We start from the raw sequence: 21325 nt of genomic DNA, 5'->3' as shown, positions 1-21325 counted from the left end.
GCCCTCACGCTGCCCTCAGGGTGGGGAAGACTGTACTCCCCTGACACTCCCAAGAGTGGCCAGGAAGTCAGGGTCCCTCTCTTGAGCTCTTCTACCTACAGGAAAGTAGCAAAGTCAGGCACAGTCAGAGGAAGGAAATTCCACATACCCGCCTCTCTCCCCTTTAAATGAGAAACCCACAACTGGCTTTGCCGGAATTGCCGCGAAGGTTCTTTCAAGCAAAGGATATGCACTGGCTGCTCAGACAGAAGGACAGACTGACAGACAGCAGCTGAGGTGGGGCTCCCTGCCTGCTTCCAGAGCATGGCTGAGCCAAGCCCGGCCCGTGGTGTGCACCTGCCAGCCAGGTGACTTCCAGAGGTCAGAGGGTCCCTTCCCCGAGAAACATGTTGGTTATGAAAGTGGGGAGCCCGGCAGATTCCTTCCGTCCACTGTCAATTGCTCCAGTTTGACCCTCTGCCTGAAGTTCCACCATTTAGGGGCTCCTACCTCTGAGCCCTCAATTGTTTGGGCAGTTTCCCAGTAAAGGTAAGACACTTCTGGGCAGTTAAGCCCCTTGGTCCCCCTGTAACTAAATGATTGGGGGAGGAAGTAGCCTCCTCTCTGGCTCGGGGGCTGTGCTGCCGTCTCTAGGCTTCCTGTGGCTTCTGAGCTTGTCTCTTTAGGTGGTGGATGTCTATATGTGAGGAGTGGGGGGGGTGGGGCGGGACAGCCACTGGCACCCGTGGGGTTCTGGACTCCTTTCCCCTGGAACTCCAACAACAACTTGGGCTGTGAGTTCTACCTCCCAGGTGCCCCCAACAGGCTCCCTGGCCATCCCTTGCTCACCAGCTGGTAGAAGGTGACCTGAGGTCCCTCGGCATCATACAGGAACCACCAGGTGGCAGCAGCCACTGTGGCCAGGCCAACGTACACTGTGGGGAGGGCAGGAGAAAACTGGTTATAGTGGACACCTCTGGTTTTCTGGTATCCGTTTCCCCTTCCTAATAATTCGCTGGAACCACTCTCTCCCTTTCTGAGCCATGTGGTTTGCACACTACTGCAGGAGTAATAGGACAAAACGCTCTTTCTTCTGCTTTATTTGAGGTTGTAATGGGGCAAGTACAAGGGCTGGAGCTACGGCAGCCATCCTGCCACCCCAAGGAGCACCTGCATGAGAATGGAGCTGAGGCAGAGCCAAAATATGCCAATGGTACTGTCTGAGGGCTGGGTCCAGCCATGCCTGAGGCATGATCTAATCTCTTCAGTTACATGAGCCCACACAGTTTCTCTTGGCATAAGCCAGGCTGAGTCATACTGGTCTGTAGTTTGCAAGTGTAACTGATATAAGGGTCTTAGGAAGCTCCAGGAACCGCACTGAAGACTGGGGCCCCACTCACCTCCAATAGCCAGATATCGGAAGAAGAGCCAGCCACTGATGAGGGCCTCCCGAGGGTTCCGGGGCCGCTTCTCCATAATATCCAGGTCTGGTGGGTTGAAGCCCAGGGCCGTGGCAGGTAGGCCATCCGTCACCAGGTTCACCCAGAGCAGCTGCACAGGGATCAGGGCTTCGGGCAGGCCCAGAATTGCTGTGATGAAGATGCTGGAACCAGAGTCATGGGCTCTAGCCCCAGCAAATGGAGGGTACAGCTCCTACTCTTACCCCAGGCCCAGGAGCTCCTGCACTGTCTCCACAGCAGCCCCGCCTCACACTGGGCCACCCCTGCCCCCCCAGTCCCGGCTCTGGCGCCTGGACAGACCTGCCTTTTAGGCCTCTCCTCTTGAGGACACAAGTCCTCTCTAGGGCGCACACACACACACACACACACACACATGTGGACAGTGCATGCCTGAAACATATACACATTTGTTCACAGATGTGTACAACAACCTAGCACAGGTTACACAATCCCACAAACACAAGCAAACACCTACATGCTTGCCCCGACGTGCAGAGATGCAGAATTCTTACATAGCCAGGCAAACGTGTTCACCGTTCTCCACAGGCATCACTCACATGTGAACCTAAGTGCGTACCCAATTACACACTAGCACAAATCCTCATGCGAAAAGATGAACAAGGACTCACATGCACACACGTACACACACCTCTCACTCAGGCATATACCCTATGTGTGCACACACACACACACACACACATGCACGAACACATTACTGCCCAAAGGTGAAGCAAGTTCTCCCATCTTGCAGGACTCTGAAAGTGGGAAGAAGGTCACGGCTGGAGGGATGACAGGGGACTTTTCAGGCACCACCTCAGGGGCTGAGGTGCATCAGGGCCTCTGGAGAATGATGAGGTGTCCCCATCCCTCCCCACCCTGAGGTGGGACTCTGGAAGGCCCCAGCCTTCCAGGGCAGGGCACGGGTCCCTCCATCCCTGCAGCCCCATCCCAGGAACAGGCATTTCTTAGGGATGCAGTCTTAGGGATGCAGAGCTGGTCCAGAGGGCTGGGAGGAGGGAACACAGGGCCTCACCAGACGACCTCGCCAACATTGGAGGAGATGAGATAGCGGATGAATTGCTTCATGTTGCTGTAGATGGCCCGGCCCTCCTCCACTGCAGCCACGATGGAGGCAAAGTTGTCATCTGACAGTACCATCTCTGCCGCTGACTTGGCCACGGCTGTGCCGGAGCCCATGGCGATGCCGATCTCCGCTTTCTTCAGGGCTGGGGCATCATTCACCCCGTCTCCAGTCTGAGGGTCAGGTTAGGTAGGTTCATGCCTGAGAAACTTCCCTTCTACCTCCCTGACTCCCTTCAACTCAGCCTATCACCAAGTTTAGGGGATGTCCCCGAAGAAGCAGACAGCTGGACAGAACAAATGGTGAGGTCATGAGCCTAGAAACTGATCTGGGGATGAGGCTAAGGGGAAGGCAAGGAGTGCAGATAAGGACAAAATTGAGGAGATCAAGTCAAAGATCAGAGAGAATGGTGAGGTGGGGACAGGGATGAGGGTGAGTCAATGCCGAGAGCAGGGGTGAAATTCAGGTGGGATGTGGGGTAGAAGATGAAATTGAGATTAAGGACAAAGGTAAGCTCAAGTCAGGAATGAGGTGAAGGTCATGGCCCAGGTCAAGGGTCGGTTAGGTGTTGTAGTCAAGGGGAAGGCTGGAGCCAAAGTGAAGAGCAGGGTCAAGAATGGACTCCTTTCAAGATAAAAAAATTAGATTAAGGTAGAGGTCAAGTCAAGGCTATGGTCCATATCAGGAACAATGTCATGGTAGAAGTTGGAGTCGAGGTCAAGACTGAAGGCCAGATAAAAGTTGAGGTCAACATAAAGTATTGGACTGTGGGGGGGATCAATGTCAGGGATCAGATCAGGGTCCAGGTCAAGACTGGAACCCATATCAGGGTTGAGCTCAGACTAAAGAATCAGTTTAAGATGGTCAAGGTCAAGGTCAGGGACACAGTGTGAAGATCAAAATAAGGTCAAGAACAAGGTTACAGCTGTAGTCAAGTCGAGGTTGGTGCTCAGCTCATTATCCAGGTCTAGGCTGAGCCACAGGTCAGGATTAAGGTCAAGGTAAAGGACTGGGTTAGGCTGGAAGTCAAGATTATAAACTGAGGCCAAGTCAGGGTTGAGGCTGAGATTGAGAATCAGTTCAGTGTTGATGAAGAGGTCAACAATCAAGAATGAGACAGAACAAAAACTCGGTCCAAACCAAATGTCCATCCAGAGGTGAATGGATAAAGAGACTGTGGATGGGACTTCCCTGGTGGTGCAGTGGATAAGACTCTGCACTCCCAATGCAGGGGGCCTGGGTTCGATCCCTGGTCAGGGAACTGGATCCCACATGCATGCCGCAACTAAGAGTTCGCATGCCACAACTAAGAAACCCTGGAGCCGCAACTAAGGAGGAGCCCGTGAGCCGCAACCAGGGAGCCCGCCTGCCGCAACTAAGACCTGGCGCAACCAAACAAACAAGCAAATACATAAATAAATAAATAAATCTTTAAAAGAGACTCTGGTATATTCACACCATGGAATGCCACTGAACAGTAAAAAAGCTATCGTGTAACTGATACCTGCAACAACATGGGTAAACCTCAAAGGAAAGAAGCCAGACACAAAAAAGCACATGCTGTATGATCCCACTCACATGAAAATCCAGGAGAGGCAAAACTAATCTATGATGCAAAAAAATGGGAAGGAGCATAAGGGAACTTCACGGGTTGACGGTAATGTTCCCTAGCGCGTGTGGGGGAAAAGTGTACTGATGTCTGCAACTTTGAAACACATTTAAGAAAAGATGGATGAAGGATGGGTAGAGGGATAGGTACGTGATAAAGCCAATATAACTATGTTATTTATAGAATCTAGATAGTGGATATTTATAGGCATTCACTGTAAAAATCATTTTGACTTCTCTTCGTGTTTGAAATGTTTTGTAATAAAATGTTGGGAAAAATAAGGATGAAGCAGAAGCAGCGGTTGCCCGGGTTGCTCCTCCCAAGGCTTATGGCAAGTGCTCGCCCCCACCCTCGCCACCTTCCCCAGGCTCCCGTCTCGTGGCCTCACCATGGCGGTGATCTCATTGAAGGACTGCAGGTTCTCCACGATGCGGGACTTGTGCGCGGGCTCCACCCGAGCGAAGCAGCAGGCCGTGCGGCAGGCGCGGCGCTGCTGCTCGGGGCTGAGGTCATCGAATTCTCGGCCCGTGTAGGCCTTGCCCGCCACGTCCTCTGTGTCCTTGAGGATGCCAAGCCGGCGGCAGATGGCCACAGCCGTGCCTTTGTTGTCCCCCGTGATCATGACCACACGGATGCCCGCCTGGTGGCAGCGTGAGATGCAGGCAGCCACCTCGGGCCTCGGAGGGTCCAGCATGCCCACGCAGCCCACGAAAGTCAGGTCCGTCTGCAGGGAGGGGGCAGATGCGAGTAGGGCCTGGGCCCATCCTCAGACTGCCACCTGCCCAGCACCGCAGGCGGACACATGGCTCCCAGCCCTGGGGCCAGCACCCACCTCGTACTGGACAAACTTGCTGCAGTCGTCTAGCTGCATGTCCTCCTTCCTCGGGGGCGCATCCCGGGTGGCCAGTGCCAGGCAGCGCAGTGTGTCCGAGCCTGAGCTCCAGTCCCGGATCTTGGCCAGAATCTGCTCCCTGGAGGTGGTGTTCAGGGATACCGTGCGGCTCCCCACGCGGACTGAGCTGCAGCGCTCGATCACACTCTCAGGTGCCCCCTGCCGCGTGGGGTAGGGGAGGAGACAAGTCCGTCTGTCAGGACCCCTTCCCTCCCTCCTGCCTAACAGAGGAAATTGAGGCCCAGATACGGGGAAAGGTCACCCAAGGGGACACACAGCAAGGCACAGACCAGAATCCATTCTTTGGAAGCTCGGAGAGGGAACCAATTAGGCCCCACTGTGAGAAAGCCCAGAGGGAAGGGGGCTCACACAGGGTGTGACACCGTGTGAAGCCCAGGCAGAGGCACCCTCCCCTCACCAACCTGCAGCTGAGAAGGCCTGCTGCAGCATTTTGGGGGATGGGGTGGGAATGGCAGCCCTCCTGCAGGCCCTGCCTCCCTGCCAGCCTGCTGCTACCGGGATCCCAGTTCTGTGGGGTGCTCGGCAGCGGGACCAGGAACAGAGCCCTGCTGAGGGTGTGTGCGGTGTGGCTCTGGGAAGGTGGTCTTGGGGGTGCCGGGCTACTCAGCGGCCTTGGGGTCTCAACCCAGATCTCGCCCGAGGCCTGGGAAGAACCTCTGAATCCTGCATCAGTGCCTCCTCCCCCTCCTCAAAGGGCACTCCAAATGCTAGGTTTTATCGGCAGCCCAAGCTCCCAGTACAGAAGCTTGTCATTTCCAAAGAGGTTAAAACCCTCCACTGCGCGTGAAGACGTGAACGGGGGTCTGGATGGGAACGTGGGTCTCGGTTTCCAAAACACAAAGCACCAGAGTTGCATACCAACCACCTCAACGCTCCCTATCAGAAGCAAGAGGGTTCCAAGACCTGCCAGCCTGACCTGCTGTTCAGATGGGGAGCCCGAGGCCCACACGGGGGTACGGTGACCGCAAGGTCATGTGGCCAGGCAGTGCCTCTCAGCCCAGAGCTGGGACCCCAGGGCGGGACAGGCCTCAGCATCTGGCCCTGGCTTTATCTGCCCCACATGGGGATCCCACTCCCAGTTCCCCGTGGCAGGCTGACCACCCTTGTTATGGAGTCGTCGCTTTGACAGAGGGCCTCACACCTCCCCCAGTCTCCCACCGCTGCAGGCTCTGGCTCTCCAGAGGCCCCAGGCTGGTCAGGCAGGCCCACCTTCACAAACATCTTGCTGCCCTGGGCCGCTAGGCCAGGGTGGGTGGGCGTGCAGTACACCGACATGGACTTCCGGTCTCGGGAGAACTCCAGGGTGAACTCCTTCCGCATCAGCTGCTTGATGACCTGCAGGGCCCAGGTGAGTCAGGGCGTGAGGGACACAGCCAGCAACTCTGGCTCCTTCCTCGCCAGCTGCTCAGCCCCATGAAGAGCCTCTTGCTCCCTGCACGATGTTGTCTACCCTCTTCTGACCCTGGCATTCAAGGCCTCTCTCCCCCTCTCCAGCCCCAGAAATGCCCCGAAGTTGCCATTTCCTGACCACGCTGTGTAATTCCCGACTCGGAGTCCTTGCCCACACTCAGCTTTTCCTCTCTTCTCCCCCTAGACCAGTCTCACTAGGGGTCTGAGGGCCCTTCTCCTCCCAGAAGCCTCCCACCACTTCATTCCCTTCCCTCCCTTCTCCAGATGCCCCAGAAGCCCCAGCCACGCGGCCTGTGGCCGAACCCTCAAGCTGCTCACCGCGTTGCAGGCCCCAGCTCGCTCCACCCGGGACAGGGCCTGCAGGTCCGTGTCAAAAACATTCATCTTCTCTACGAGGCAAGTGAGGGCCGTCTCCGTAGCCTCTCCCACCTTCTCATACACGCCCTTCGCCTAGCGGGGGCCAGGTACAGGGGGTGAGGGGCAGGGCGGCCCCCAGCCTCACCTCCCACTCGCTCCCTGCCCCCTGGAGCTCCCTTTGACAGTCACCTGTAACGTCCTTTGCGCCAGGCCTGTGGGCCCTTCCCAGCCCAGCTGACCTGACCCTCCCTCCTCCCTTCCCTCCTCCCCTGACATCAATGGCCATGCACCTTTCCTGTCCTCTGAATCGCCCTCTGCTCACACTTCTCAGCTTCCTTCACCAGATTCCTCTTACTAAACCTGCTGTCTGGGCCCTGCTCCTTCCGTCCACCCCCGTCTCCCTGAGGCCTCATATGCCCCTGGCCTCTCCCATCCTTCATGGGCTCATGATGGCCAGTGCCCACCCAGCCCACTGCAACCTCTCTCCTGAGCTCCAAGCCCACACGTACAGCTGCTACCTGTTGGACTCTGTTCCCTGGGGACCCTCAGGCTACCTCTCCCCCTCCCTATTTTGCCACTCCCATGACAGTCCCAGCCAGGACAGCAACTACAGGCTACCCTGACCTCCTCCCTCTTTCACCTAACCAGTCACCAAGTCCCAGGATCTGGGCTCCAAACTCTCTCTCCAACCCATGCCTGCCCCCCTCCCCCTGAAGCGCCAGCCAGGACTCAGCTGGCGCTGCTCCGGCCTGGATGCCCACAAGGGGCTCCTCGGCCCCGGTCTTGCCCAGTCTGTTCTGTCCTCCACACAGAAGCCTGGGTGATCTTCTGTGAATGCAGATCTGACCATATCACTCTCCTGCTCCAAACCCTTTGCTGTCTGTCTACTGCCCTCATCTGGGCATCAGACTGACTTGGCCAAGCGCCCCCACCCCAACAGGCAGGAGCGGCCTCCCACATGCTCCAGCCACAGGGAAGAGCATTCAATGCCAGTTTCTGGGCTGTGCCTTCTGCCTTAAACACTTCTTAGTCTTGTCCCCCAAACCTCTTCCCCCAGGCACCCCTGGCCCTTCTGCCCTTTACATTACAGTCCCCCACAGCCCAAGAGCCCCGAGCAGGGTTCCAGAGCCAGTCTGAGGAAGGAGGGGTGGCAGTGTGGAGTGGACAAAGGATGGCAGTGCTCCTGGGGTGTGGCACTCCAACGGGGCAGGACCTCCAATCCTGCGAGCTTTGATACTCTGGGAGCAAGGTCTGCTCTGAGCGCCTGGATACTAGGGAGGTCACGAAGGGGAGCGGGGGCCCACCTCGTTGTAGTCCAGCGCTGAGTCATTGCACAGGGCGCAGATGGTCGCCAGCTCCGCCAGCGCGTCAAACTGCCCGCAGCACACAGGCCACCCCCCCAGCCGCCTGTGGAGCCAGAGCTGTCAGTACGGTGCCCTTGTCCCAGCCCCTGGGCAATGCCCAGCTCTTGGCCCCCAAGAGGCCTCACCAATGACAGCTCTCAGAGCTGTCCTACATAGCTCCGCCCACCAGGAAACCCCGCCCACCGGAGCCCCTCGCCGAGCACTCACACTTCGCCCTCCGGGGCATACGTGGTGCCCGAGATGGTGAACTCGTGCAAACTGCAGGTACCCGCTTCGGCCTCGGCTACCACGAACATCTGCGGAGTGCAGGGGCGTGCTCAGGCAGGCCCTCCTCCCTGGGCAGCCAGTCTGACTCAAGCCTGACCCCAGGGTGGTGTCCTGTGGGTCTCCAGAGGAGGTACCGGCCTTCCCTCCCCCAGGATCTTGGAGGTGAAGTGTAAGAGTACTGCGTCCAGGCTGAGGCCGGGCCTCTCTGCCCTGCCCAGCTGTGTCCAGTTCAGGCTTGTCCTTTGCTCTAAACCCACGAGAGATTTATGGCAGATTCTTCAACGTTCTGGGGCAGCTGCCAGCTTGACAGAGCCCTGAGCTGGGACAGGAAGGCTGGGTCCTTGCCCATCTCACTATGTGACCCCTGGCGGAGCACCTAAGCCTCAGTTTCTCCACTGGTAACGTGGAGAAAGTGGGATCAGAGTGCAGCTGCCGCTCCTTGCCCTTCAAGGGAATGAGTTCCTGACCTCCAAGGGAGGAAACCGACATAGCATCCTGAGGCACAGACCCCGTCCCCAGAGAGTGAGCTCCTGCCCGCAGGGCCCAGCCCCTACCTGTGCCCCTGCGGGACAGGGGGCTCACCCCTCCCAGGGCAGCCCATGTCCTCATCTGTCAGCCAGCTCTGCCAGGGAGCTAATGCTTGCTTCCTGGAAACGGCCTCACTGCACATTCCCAAGCCAATGGCCAGCCCAGCACCCAGCAGGTGCTCAGTAAACATCCCTTCCATTGCACTTTCCTCCCTGCGCCTGGGGACAGCCCTCCAGCCAGCAGACCCCTGAGAAGTCAAGTTTCTTAGCCCATCATCCAGTATGTAAGGCCCCTACGACTTCCCTATACTCTGTTTTTCAAATCTTTATTTCAGAACCCCTAGTAGGACTATTCAAATGAAGTCCTACTAGGGATTCTAGCAGGTCAGGGGCTGCAGGGCAGTAAAGCGTGCTGGTGCCGCCAACCCCATGGCAGCCGCTGATGGGCTTCTGTGGGGGACTAAGGTCTCAGATATAGAGCCTGGGTTTCCCAGGCCCAGTGGGCAGATTATGGGAGCAGGGGTGGGAGAGGAGTGATTGGGGGACCTAGGGAGCGGGAAATCCAAAAGCTTCACCGTCATGCCACCCACTCCTCTACCCCAGGGGCCTGCTGGAGTCTCAGCCAGACTCCCTGATGCATGTGGGCAGCAGCCCAGGATCTGGGATCAAGTGCCAGGAAATGAATAATTCCTGCCTGGGCCCTTCCCAGGTCACTGGAGCTGGCGCATCTGGTGATAGGCGTTGACCACAGAGAGTCACGGTGGTGAAGGATAGAACCTGGGTCCAGTCCCTGGTCCAGAAGATCCCACATGCCGCAGAGCAACTAAGCCTGTGTGCCACAACTACTGAGCCTGTGCTCTAGAGCCTGCAACCCACAATTACTGAGCCCTCGTGCCACAACTACTGAGCCCACGCGCCTAGAGCCCATGCTCTGCAACAACAGAAGCCACAGCAATGAGAAGCCCATGCACCACAGCGAAGAGTAGCCCCCGCTCGCCACAACTAGAGAAAGCCCGCGTGCAGCAACGAAGACCCAACACAGCCAAAAATAAATAAATAAATAAATTTCTAAAAAAAAAAAAAAGAAAAAGAAGAAAAAAACGAACCTGGGTCTAGGCCCAGCTTGGATCAGATGCCAGGCTGTACTTGACCCTCCCCTGTGTCCTTTATGGTTACCTGGCAGGGCTTGCACACCCAAACTTCAGATGGGGAAACTGAGGTTCACAGATGGGCAGTTGCCTGCCAGGACCCTACAGAGTGACCCATGGGTCCTAACGATGCATGTCCAGCCAGGCTTTGCTGCTCTGCCCCATGAGAACCTGGATCTGCTCCCCACCATGGGGCAGCACACAGGTTCTCTCCTCCACCTCTGGCCAAAAAGGAGTCAGGGAGTGGCCCAGAGAGGGAGCCTAGCCTGCCAAACATCACACAGCAATACCCAACCTGGCTGCAGCCACTCACCCGGCAGACCGACATCTGATTGGTGGTGAGTGTGCCCGTCTTATCAGAGCAGATGACCGAGGTGCAGCCCAGGGTCTCCACGGAGGGCAGACTCCGCACGATGGCGTTCTTGCGGGCCATACGCCGTGTGCCCAGTGCCAAGCATGTAGTGATGACAGCCGGGAGGCCCTCAGGGATGGCGGCCACTGCCAGGGCCACGGCAATCTTGAAGTAGTAGACAGCACCTCGGAGCCAAGAGCCGCCGTGGGCCGGATCAGCGAAGTGACCAATGTTAATGACCCACACGGCCACGCAGACCACGGAGACGGCGCGGGACAGCTGCTGCCCAAACTCATCCAGCTTCTGCTGCAGGGGCGTCCGCTCTGGTGCCATGGCCGCCATCTGACTCCGGATCTTACCCAGCTCCGTGTGCAAGCCCGTGGCCACTGCCACACCCATCGCCTTGCCCGATGCGATGTTGGTGCCCTGGCCGAGGGAGGGATAAGGAAAGGGCTGGTTAGCACCCCAACCGGGGCCCAGAACCCCTGATCCCTTCAGGCTGGGGCTAGGGCTCTTATTCCCCTCCTTGGCTTTCTTTTTCTCCATACTTAGTGCTCTCAGAGGGATGCCACTATGTAGTCTTGAGTCATTGTCATCGCCATGATAGTGTCAGCTCTATGAAAGCAGGGACTTGGTTCAGTGCCACATCCCCAGTGCCTAGCGTGGGGGGCCTGGCACAGAGGAAGCACCAGCTGATACTGATAGTATGATCAACCAGCACAGCACAGCACCAACCCATCAAAATTCAGCTCATAAACGACCAATACAGCCACACAGGAGTGTGGCTAACCGTGACCTCAGGTAAACAGTCGATAAATATTTACTGAAGAATCCAGAAAATGTGAGCTGAAGTCCATCCATTCCCAAGGCCCCAGTAAGATCCCCAAGCCCCGGTGCAAGTGCCGGCCAGCCTTGAGCCTCTGTGTCCTCTGCTGTAAAACGGTCCAACAGAGGCCCGAGACACAGCTGCTCTGAGGAGGCTCATAACTCGGTCCCCTTCAGACAGGTGCACTATGCTGAGGCTGGAGAGAAGGTGGGTTCTGGTAGCCTCAGCGTCCCTTCTGCCCTGAGCCATGCAGCTCCTGCCCCCCCTTACAGGCCCCTCCGCTAAGGAAATGACCTGCAGTTAGCCAGGGCACCCTCCTTAGAAAGCTTCTAGTGACAGCTTCTAATGCCTGAACATGCCCCTTGGCGTCCCCTCCCCACCCAAGGCAGCTTGTCCAAAGCTTCCAGGCACCTAGGCAGGGTGCTCTCCTCAAGAAGAGCTGTGGGTGTATATCACTTTCTCCATTTCTGTTCACTTCTGGGGAGACTTTAATAACTTAGTGCCCAGGGCCACTGCCAATTGGCCTGACCCCTCCTTGTGGCCTCCGTGGGCAGCCTGTGAGCATCACTGGTTAAGTCCCTCTAAGGCCACAGGGGCTGATCCCTCCCACCAGAGAAGAACCCATCACTCTCCCTGAGAAGAGCTGGGCGGCTTGGAATCTTGCCTTGGGGATCAGTTTTCCTATCTGAGAAATGGACTGTTCTTGATATCCTTCACCATTTTGGCAATGCGTCTCCCTCTAGAGGATTCTGTTGAGGCAAGAGAGGCTCTGCCTCTCTCCAGTTTAAGGCAGGATAAGCCTAGCAGGTAGGAGGAAAAGCTCTGGAATCAGGAGTCTGAGTCCACATCCCAGCTCTGTCACTCGCTGGCTGTGTGACTTTGGGCAACTTACTTAACCTCTCTGTGCCTGCTTCCTTGCTGGAAAATGCAGACAAGAGTACTTATTTCAAAGGCGCTGTGAGGATTAAATAAATTAATGCAGGTAAAGGGCTTAGAACAGGGCCAAGCACACAGCCTTAGGTAAACACAGCTATTATTATTACTATAAGTTTGTACATATTCTTAATAACAGATGAGGTTCTTTCCCACAGGGTTTCAGCTGATTAATCTAAATGTTATTATCTTTACCATCACCGTCCAGGCAAAGGCCCCAGGCATCCCAAGCACTTACAGAAAACAGCATGTTCTTCTTGTCCTGGTTCACAGCTCTGGGGTCTGGGATGGCATCCGTGTGCTTGGTCACAGACACAGATTCACCTGGATGCGGAATCAGAAATGAGAAGCCCCACGTGAAGGCGCCTCTGTCCCCTGGCCTAGCCGCCCCTGGCTCCGGCCTCCAGGCCTCACCAGTCAGGATGGACTGGTCCACTCTCAGCGCGGTGGACTTGATCTCGATGAGACGGAGGTCGGCGGGCACTTTGTCTCCCACTGTGGAGGGAGAACAGCTTGGCTGAGGGTGGCTTTGGATGCCACCTCCTGGGAAAGCCAGGAGGGCTCCCAGAAACCAAGGCTGGGGCTGGGAGGCAGAGGCCTGATCTGTCCCCTGGCCTACAGTCCCCTTATCTGTCCGATGCGGTTTTGGCCAAAGAGCTTTAGAAGACTCCAATAGCTACCCCCTCTGCATATACAGTCAGAAAGAGAAGGATGGGCTCATCTGCGTCACATAATGAAAGGAGGAGGCCCCCAACGCACCTGCCACTTCCACGATGTCTCCGGGGACGATGTCCCGGGCGCGGATCCGCTGCACGCCCTTGCGGTCCGAGCGGATCACCTTGCCCATCTCAGGCTCATACTCCTTCAGGGCCTCAATGGCACTCTCAGCATTGCGTTCCTGCAGAGGCAGGAAGGCTGTCTGTCTCTGCTGGCCCCAGCAGGCCACCCCCTTGGAGTGACACCCTTAGGGCTTGGGATGGATCTGGAAGCAGAAGGACCTGCAGGATTTCCGGACCAAATGGAGGTCACACCTAGCAGCTGGGAGACCCCAGGGCCCAGTCCCACCACCGAGCCTCCCACCTGCCACACGCCCACGATCGCATTGGCCACAAGGATCAGCATGATGACCAGGGGCTCCACGAAGGCAGTTGTGGTCTCCTCACCTTCCTCGAACCAGGCCAGGACCTGCCGGGATCAAAGCTGGTGAGTTTAGGCTAAGCCGTGGGCCAGGGTCTGCTTGCCATTTCCTTTGTATGCAGGGTCTCTGTCTGCTCCCGTTTTGGGGGAAATACCCCTGAGGAGCACCAGACCTAGAGAGGTCTGCTCTCAGAAGGCCTTGGCTTACGAAGTCCAGCCCCTGCAGGTAGTGACCACCAGAGCCCACGTCCCACCCCACCCACTTTCAGGGACGTGGGGCCGTTGTGTGATGGTCAGTAGGAGGCATCGCCACCTGCCTGGCGGTGGTTCTCGGAGCAGGTGTGGTGTGCCCAGACCAGGAGTGGCGGCAGCATCACCTGGGAACTTGTTAGAAATGCAAATCCTTGGTGTCCATCCCAGACCTCCCAAGTCAGAAACTCTGGGGTGGGGCCCAGCAGTCTGTGTTTTAAGCAGCCCAGGTGATCCTGCTGCAGGCTCAAGTTCATGGTTCACAGACCAGAGGACCATGATTCCAGCCAGAGCCCAGGCCTGGAGGCACGAGACCTGGTTCAAGTCCGTTCCCACCTCTTGGCCCAGGTGGGCACTTGTCATCCTCTCCAGGCCTCAGTGTGTCCATCTGTTCCGTGGAGAGGGTACCAGAACCCTTTTGGCTCAGCTGTTTTGGGCACATGCCTGGACAGACTTTTTTAAGAGTCCTCCGTTTCCAAGGAACAGTGAGTGGCCAGGGGGGTCAGACACAGCTGGCTGGGCCCCTCCTGGCTGGAGGGGCCTGGGGCAGGAGTCACATGCACCCCCGGGGCTCCATTCCCTGCATGACCGTTGGGTCTCTGCTGCTCAGCCACTGGTGTTCCCCTTCCCCACCGCTCCACTCTGGCCCCGTGGCCCTGCAGGTGCAGAAGGAGCCTGGGCAGGGCGGATGGGGGACAGCCGCAAGGAGCAGCATCCACGAGGAGGCTGCAGGAGGTTAAGGCCCGAAGCCTGTCTGAGGAGCTCTGCAAGTCACAAAATGGGCTCACAGCCGGGGGGGATTTCGCCCCCCAGGGACATTTGGCAACATCTGTAGGCTTGATTGTTACAAGTGGGGAGTGCTACTGGCATCTGGTGGGCAGGGGCCAGGGATGCTGCTAAAAATTCTACAGTGCACAGGACAGCTCCCACCACCAAGAATCATCTGGTCCAAGAGGTCAGCAGGGCCGATGCTGAGAAACCCTGCGCTAAGGCAAGGAGGGGCGGGGTCAGACCTGTGCCTCTGTGAGCTCACTCTGCCAGCCAGGGGACAGGTGGGAGCCGCGAGTCCAGTGCGCGGGGCTGCGAGGGTGTGGGCAAGGGCAGGGGGCAGGCAGGGGCCCAGGGATGCCCACAGCTGAGAGGACAGCCCTGTGGCCCAGAGCCTGGGCCTCTGAGCACTGCCCTGACCTGGTCTCCCTCCCGGGTTGCCCGATGCCATGAAATGGGGGCCCTACTTACGAAGGAGACCAGGGCCGCCAGCAGCAGGATGCGCACCAGGAGGTCCTCAAACTGCTCCAGCACCAGCTCCCACAGGGACTTCCCTGGGGACAGGAGTGCCGCATGAGGCCTGAGCCCCTGACCGACTGACCTGCTTCCATGCAGAGCTGGGGCGGCCTCAGGACCACCTGGCCCACTCCCTCCCTACCATTTGAAAAGGGAGAGCCCAGAGGCCCTGAGAAGCACAGATGGGCAATGCAGTGGGGTGGGGTGGGGTGGGGGTGGGGTGTTGCTCAGCAAGGCCCCACCCAGCCGGGGGTGGGGGGAGGACATGGCCTGACAGTGAACGGCCCACGATGGTGTCTGGTGGCCTCATAGGCCGCCCTGGCCCAAGGCTCACCTTCCTCAGTCGGGAGCTCTGCAGGATCCAGGCAGCCACAGGAGCCATGGGGAGACAAGAAATGACTGGGTTATAGAGTGGAGTCTGAGCAGCCCCTGCCCATGTGCCCACCGGGACCTCCACGATGGGCAGGACACATCACCCCAGTTCTCTGAGATCACAGAATGGATGGTTTGAGCCCAGATGCTTCCACCCCCAACCCTCACCTCACTCTGGTTGAGGAAGGTCTGGTGTGGCCTGGCTCACCCTGGGACAAGATGGGAGCCAGGAGCGGCCTCATAGACACTCCCCCATTGCACAGAGGGGTAACTGAGGCCTGGAGAAGAGACGGGACCCCTGAGGTCACATAGGGAGTTGATAGTTCTCACAGCTCCCTGCACTCTGCTCTTTCTCAGATGCCCACCTGGTCCCGTTCAATGTCCCCCACCCATGGCAGGGTAGCCCTTCCCTCAAATTGAGAACATCGGCTCAGGCCACCTCTGACACACCTGCTTCTCCAGGACCACAGGGACAAGGCCCACAGCACTGCTGTCCCTCTGAGCCTCACCCCATCCCAGGCTCCCCCTGAGCACGACCCCAGCAGCCAGCATCCCGGACACTGAGAAACCCACCGCAGTTCAGTTCCTAGAGGCTGAGTCTCAGCTTGTCCCCTCCCAGGCCCTCCACTCCAGGCAAGCTCAGTGAGGACCCAGCCAGCATGCCCAGGCCAGACCACAGAACATTTTGAAGAACCATGTTTCCAAACACCACCAGGACCTGCTGTCACTTTACGGGCTCCACTTTTATCTCCTGTTTCCCGAAGCACCTATGTTACAGGTGGAGCTGGCTGCCCCAGTACCTGAAGTCTTGGAATCTTCCCAACAGCCTAAAGGGGAGGCAGGTGGGAATTCCGACCCCGTTTCGCAGGTGCAAGAGTGAGGTCCAGCGTGGATTCGTGGCTTGAACAAGGTCACACAGCCAGCAAGGGTATCTGTGGGTCTGTGGAAAGGGGCCCTGGACGGGCTTCTCCCTCCTCCTGCCAAGCTCGGGACCTGCCCACAGCTGTCTGAGGCCCCTCCCAGATCAAGCCTAACTGAGTCTTGCCTCCTCTTGTCTACACCCCCAGCCCCACCCCGGGTCGCTTGGGAGCTTGTTAGCATGCAGAATCCGAGCCCCACCCCAGGCTGGCTCTCCCTCTCTCCTCCTCCCTGACATGGGTCCTTGCCTGTGTCCACCTGCTTTCGGCTCGGGCACCTGCCAGGATTTCTTCCCATGGGCACCTCTCCCCTGACCATCTGCTTCAAAGGTCTGGGGTCTGCACCTGGCAGCTGAACCATGGGGAGTAATAAGCAGCCCACTGGGCTGCAGGAATCCAGGAGGAAAACATGTAACCTAAAAATACACTTTCTAGCATTTTCTCCAAAGTCCTATTTTAGGCAATGGCTGACATTTTCCGTGGAAAATGTAATCTCCAGTGTCCTGCGTTGAGATTAAAATCAAACAGACTTTTTCCTTCTGATCTATTTAGCTGAGGCGAACAGGAAAGGCGGGGGAGGGCCAGGCCTGGTTTCTGGGCCGATTCTCCAATGGAGCAGCGCCCTTTAGAGGTCATCTCAGCCATGCCCCAGCCTCATGGCACACATCAGTCTGCTTCTGCCATGCTCGACCCAGGAGATTCCTCAACCCCTCACCTCTGCAGGTGTCTTCAGGGTTCCTGACCTAAGGGAGAGTGTATCCGTTAAGTCTCACCTGAATCCCTCCTGCTGTCTCCCTGACCCCTCCCTCTATTTGGCATGTAGCCCCTTGACCACCATATTCCTCAGGGCTTTTTTTCTGGGTAAGAGTGAGGCCCGGGGTTGGGAATCATGTTATTGGACACACATACCAGCTCTAGTTCCCCTGCAAGCTGCCCTCTGCCTGCAGGTCTCACCAGTTCTCCTTTCTCTCCCCTTCCACCTGGATCTCCCCTTCTGCTGACCCACAGCTCGATCCAGGGTCCACTCTTGGTGGTGGTCATCATGCTGTTCCCCAAATACTTCTCATTCTCCCCACCTTGTGGGCACACAGTAGGACTACACGTCCCAGCTTCCTGTGTGAGTGGCAAAAAGAAGGATGTATATTTGGGCTGGAATGTTGAACTGCTGGAGAAGGGCGCCGTCCGATGGAAAATTTCTGTGATGATGGAAGAGTCCTATAGCCACACTGTCTGATATGGTAGCCACCAGCCACATGTAGCAACTGAGCACTGGGAATGTAGCTAGTGTGACTAAGTAGCCACATTTTATTTATTTTTGCCACACCTTGAGGTTTGCAGGATCTTAGTTCTCTGACCAGGGATTGAACCCAGGCCCCCAGCAGCAGAAGCACGGAGTTCTAACCACTGGACCACCAGGGAATTCCCTACATTTTAAATTATACTTAATTTTTATTCATTTAAACTCAATCAGCCACACAAGGTTAGTGGCTGCCCTATTGGACAGCACAGTCTGGACTTCTTTGACCCTCTGCTACAGCAACCAGCACCTGTGCAACGGTATCTGCTTTGTGAACCTGAGTCACAGAGTCGGGAGACACCGAGCCCCCAGATGGGCTGCACTGAGGTACATATATACAGTGTGAGCAAGAAATGACCTGGATTGTTTCAAGCCACTGAGATCTGAGGGTTGTTACTGCAACATAACCTAGCCGATCCTGACCGATGCCCCCTTCTCCCCAGACCTAGCCTCTACCGCAAGGCTCCCCTTTCACCCCCATCCGCTGCCCCTGGGGGAGGCTCAGCCAGCCATGAGGTCACCACAGATGCCCTGCCCATCCCTGAATGAGGGCCATCCCTGCTCATGTAATGCACATGCTTCCAGTCATGTCTGAGTAGCTGGCTCCCCGTGGGGCCCTGAGCCTCATTTGGAAGACGGAGTACCCACCCCCACCCAGAAGGGCTGCTGTGAGGATCAGCATTAGTATCATTAATATTAATAAGTCACATTTATTGAGCACCTACTATATACCGAGCAGTGTGCCAGGTGCTTTACCTACTTCATCTCCGGAGATAAACGGGAGGGCATTGTGTGCCCAGCACGTGAGAAGGTGCTCCACAGACAGAATAATCACTTCCTCATGTGCATTACTCTCTTGTGATTCTCAAATAACCTGGGAAGGAGGATACAATTATCATTCCCATTTTACAGAGTAGAAGTACAGAGAGGTTGAGCGACTAGTTCATGGTCACACAGCTGGGAAGTGGCAGGGAAGCGTCTTGAGCTCAAATCCCTACTCTGGACCTCCTGCACTCATGCCTAGGCTGTCCTGCCTTCCCACCTCAGTGGTCCCCCTGTCTCCCCACAGCCAAGGTCACCTGAAAGAACGTAATATCCCATGTCCTGATTGTTGGGCTGGATGCCCTCATCCCATCAATCGGTTCATCCTTCTACTGTGACCCTAGAGCCATCAGCCCAATCATCCCGGCCCAAAGGCTCTTCCTCACAAAACAGGTGGTGTTTTGGGGGTTACTAGACCGTATCTGCTCAGGCCTGATCTGCTTCAAACTGCAATCCTGCCAAGACTCTGAACAACCCAGTTCTCCCCTCACATGAATTAGTTCCAGGGCCACGGTGGGGGATGCAGGGGCTAGGAGAGCACCTCCCTGGAAGATGCTGGTTCCCCCTTGCCACCTCCAGGTTGCATTTGGTGGGGCTGAGCCAGTTCCCCTTGAAATGATGGCATTGGGCCCTCAGCAGCACCAGATGCCCCATTTGTTAAGTGAGGAGAATGCCCTGGCCCTGCCCACCTCTTGGTGCCATCTGCCAGGCTGCACGGGCCAAGTCAGTAACAGGAGGTGCTGCCCCTCCCAGACCCCAGCTGGGCCAGGCTGGGGGCATATGAGCCCCCACTATTCTTGTCCGGACCTCTCACATGGTGGCTTCTCCTGGCCGAACCCTGCTCTGGGTCACTGTTGCCAGACTGAACCAGCCCATGTCCACAGATGCCCGATGTGGAGCTGGCCTGGAAGGGCCTGGGATGTGATCAGAGAAACTCTGCAGCTTAGAGCAGACAGCCTGGTCCAGAGGGCTGGGGTTCAAATCCTATGTCTTGGTAGTTCTGCGGCCACAGGCAAGTCACTTTAACCCTGGCTGTGCTTCAGTTTCTGCATCTGGAAAATGGGGATAATAATAGTAACTACCTCATAAGGTTGCTGTGAAGATGAAATGATGTAATATGTATGAAGAACTTAGACTAATGCATAGCATATGGTGAATGCTCAGTAAACATCAGCCATAACAACAGTTAAGAGGATGGAAGCTCCAGTGTCCCTAGCACCTGGGACAGCGCCTGACACACAGTAGGTGCTCAATAAAACTCTGTGAATGAATGAATGACCCTGCCCCGCTCACAGACCTTCAGTGACTCTCCTGGACCTACAGGATAAAGACCAACCTTAACAGGGCCTTCAAGGTCTTCCTGGATTTGCCCCAACCCACCCTTCCAGAATCACTCTCATAGCTTAGACATCCGTCCCTCCCTCTGTCAGCCAAGTGAGATGCCTCAGGATTGCTACCACGTCCCCTGGTTTTGCTAAAGCTTTCCCCCCTCCAAGATTTTGTTTCGCCATTTTTTCTGTGCAGGGTACCTCCCCATTTCCTCATCTGAATCTCCAGGAAGGCTTCCCAGAAAAGCTTTGCTCTCAAGGGTCATCAATGTTGCCTTCTGCTTCCCGCCCCGGAGCACCCCCAGGGCAGGCAGGGGCTGAGTCATCCCTGGGTCCACACAGAGCCTCACTGAATTGTTTATTCGGTTGCCCCATGGTTCAGCCCTGGACCCTGGGCTCACAGCCCAGAGCCCAGGAGAAGGGGGCTGCGGGGCCAGGGCTGCCCCCAGGCTCCACACACCACCTGCTCCCCTAATCCCCCCTTGACTCCTTCCTTCTCACAACAATGGAAACTGGTATTTCAGCTTCTAAGTGTTGGTTCCAGTTGGGAGAGGCGAGTGCTCACCAAGGTCTTCCTCAAAGGCAAATTTACAGAGCAATTAAATCCTCACTCACAAAGTCAGGGAGAGACCTTGGTTGGCAGACGCCACCCCGCCCACCTGGCCTGCCACGGTCTCCAGGCCCCACCTGGAGTGGATAACCTCTGCCCTGGTGCAGCCTTACTGGCTGACCAGGCCCAGAGGCGAAGTGTTTGCTGGGCGTCCTCGGAGCTGTGGGCAGACCCAGCCCCGCCTCAGGGAGCTCCTGGTGCAAGGGCTTGGGGTTCTGCAGGGGCGGGGCTGGTGCTGTTCCTGAGAGGGGGTACTAAGGCTGCCCAACAAGGGTGTGAGAATGGGGGTGAAGCCTGAAATACCCGCCTCAGATCCGAGTCAGTTCACATCTGCAAGGCCCTTGGGGGATCTCAGGGGCCTGTCTCTGCCCTACTGACAACACTGGGGCCAAGGAAGCGGGTACCTGGGCTGAGGGCAGGAGATAAGGTCACAGCAGAGACCCCACCGGCAGGAATCTAAATCCAGACTATCCCTCCCACCTGGCACCCCTGGAGCTCTGGTACCCACTGTACAGATGGGCAGGCTGAGGCCCAGGAAGGCAGGCTCCAGCCCCTGTCACAGCCCCTCCCCCAGCTCCCCTAAACAGAGACACTGCCCCTCCCCCGCAGAGACTTCCTGGGACCTCGCCTGACTCCCACATCAGTGGGCTCTGGGGTGGGGGTGGCTTAGGTGTTGCCCCGCCCATTTGGGGGGACACCCCCCAACCCAGTCCTGCCTCCTGCCTAGGCTCACGTCCAGCAGGGGTGATAGGCAGCCCATCCACGGACATGAGGAGATCAGATGGCTCCTGCATATATGAAAAAATGCCCAACATGACTGGCAAACAGAGAAATGCAAGGTAAGACTATGAGAGGCCACTCTTCTATGAGATTGGCGTCCAATAACACACTGTGCTGGTGAGGTGGTAGGGAAATGGGCAGGTCAACTGGTGCAACTTTATGGAGAACAATTTAGCAACAGCGGTCAAAATTTAAAATACACACACCCTTTGACCCAGCAATTCCCCCTCTAGGAATTTATCCTTTGGAGATAGTCACAGTGTGTGAAATGACATGGGGACAAGGATGTGCCTTATAACGTGT

General features: G+C 56.9%; 1 protein-coding gene across 7 annotated transcripts in view; it reads right to left on the bottom strand.

The window, feature by feature from the left end:
• The window catches only part of ATP2A3 (ATPase sarcoplasmic/endoplasmic reticulum Ca2+ transporting 3), a 48527-nt gene that overhangs the window by 13594 nt on the left and 13608 nt on the right, over nt 1-21325 (bottom strand). For 4 of the 7 annotated variants that reach the window (XM_060133676.1, XM_060133673.1, XM_060133677.1 and 1 more), the window contains exons 4-18: nt 14852-14934; nt 13307-13411; nt 12986-13124; nt 12641-12721; nt 12465-12550; nt 10429-10893; nt 8381-8469; nt 8114-8216; nt 6771-6902; nt 6252-6377; nt 4962-5180; nt 4518-4853; nt 2473-2693; nt 1380-1582; nt 829-914 (exon numbers count right to left, since the gene is read on the bottom strand). In XM_060133676.1, the coding sequence (XP_059989659.1) occupies nt 829-914; nt 1380-1582; nt 2473-2693; nt 4518-4853; nt 4962-5180; nt 6252-6377; nt 6771-6902; nt 8114-8216; nt 8381-8469; nt 10429-10893; nt 12465-12550; nt 12641-12721; nt 12986-13124; nt 13307-13348 (2328 nt within the window). In that variant the 5' untranslated portion in view covers nt 13349-13411; nt 14852-14934. Of the gene's footprint in view, nt 1-828; nt 915-1379; nt 1583-2472; nt 2694-4517; nt 4854-4961; nt 5181-6251; nt 6378-6770; nt 6903-8113; nt 8217-8380; nt 8470-10428; nt 10894-12464; nt 12551-12640; nt 12722-12985; nt 13125-13306; nt 13412-14851; nt 14950-15230; nt 15249-21325 lie in introns of those variants that run through there. The other 3 variants (XM_060133680.1, XM_060133674.1, XM_060133679.1) reach the window with 3 other exon arrangements.

Source organism: Lagenorhynchus albirostris, chromosome 20, assembly GCF_949774975.1.
Source record: "Lagenorhynchus albirostris chromosome 20, mLagAlb1.1, whole genome shotgun sequence".
NCBI lineage: Eukaryota > Metazoa > Chordata > Mammalia > Artiodactyla > Delphinidae > Lagenorhynchus > Lagenorhynchus albirostris.
The sequence above is the reverse complement of the archived record's forward strand: the minus strand, read 5'-3'. Positions and strand labels throughout refer to the sequence as shown.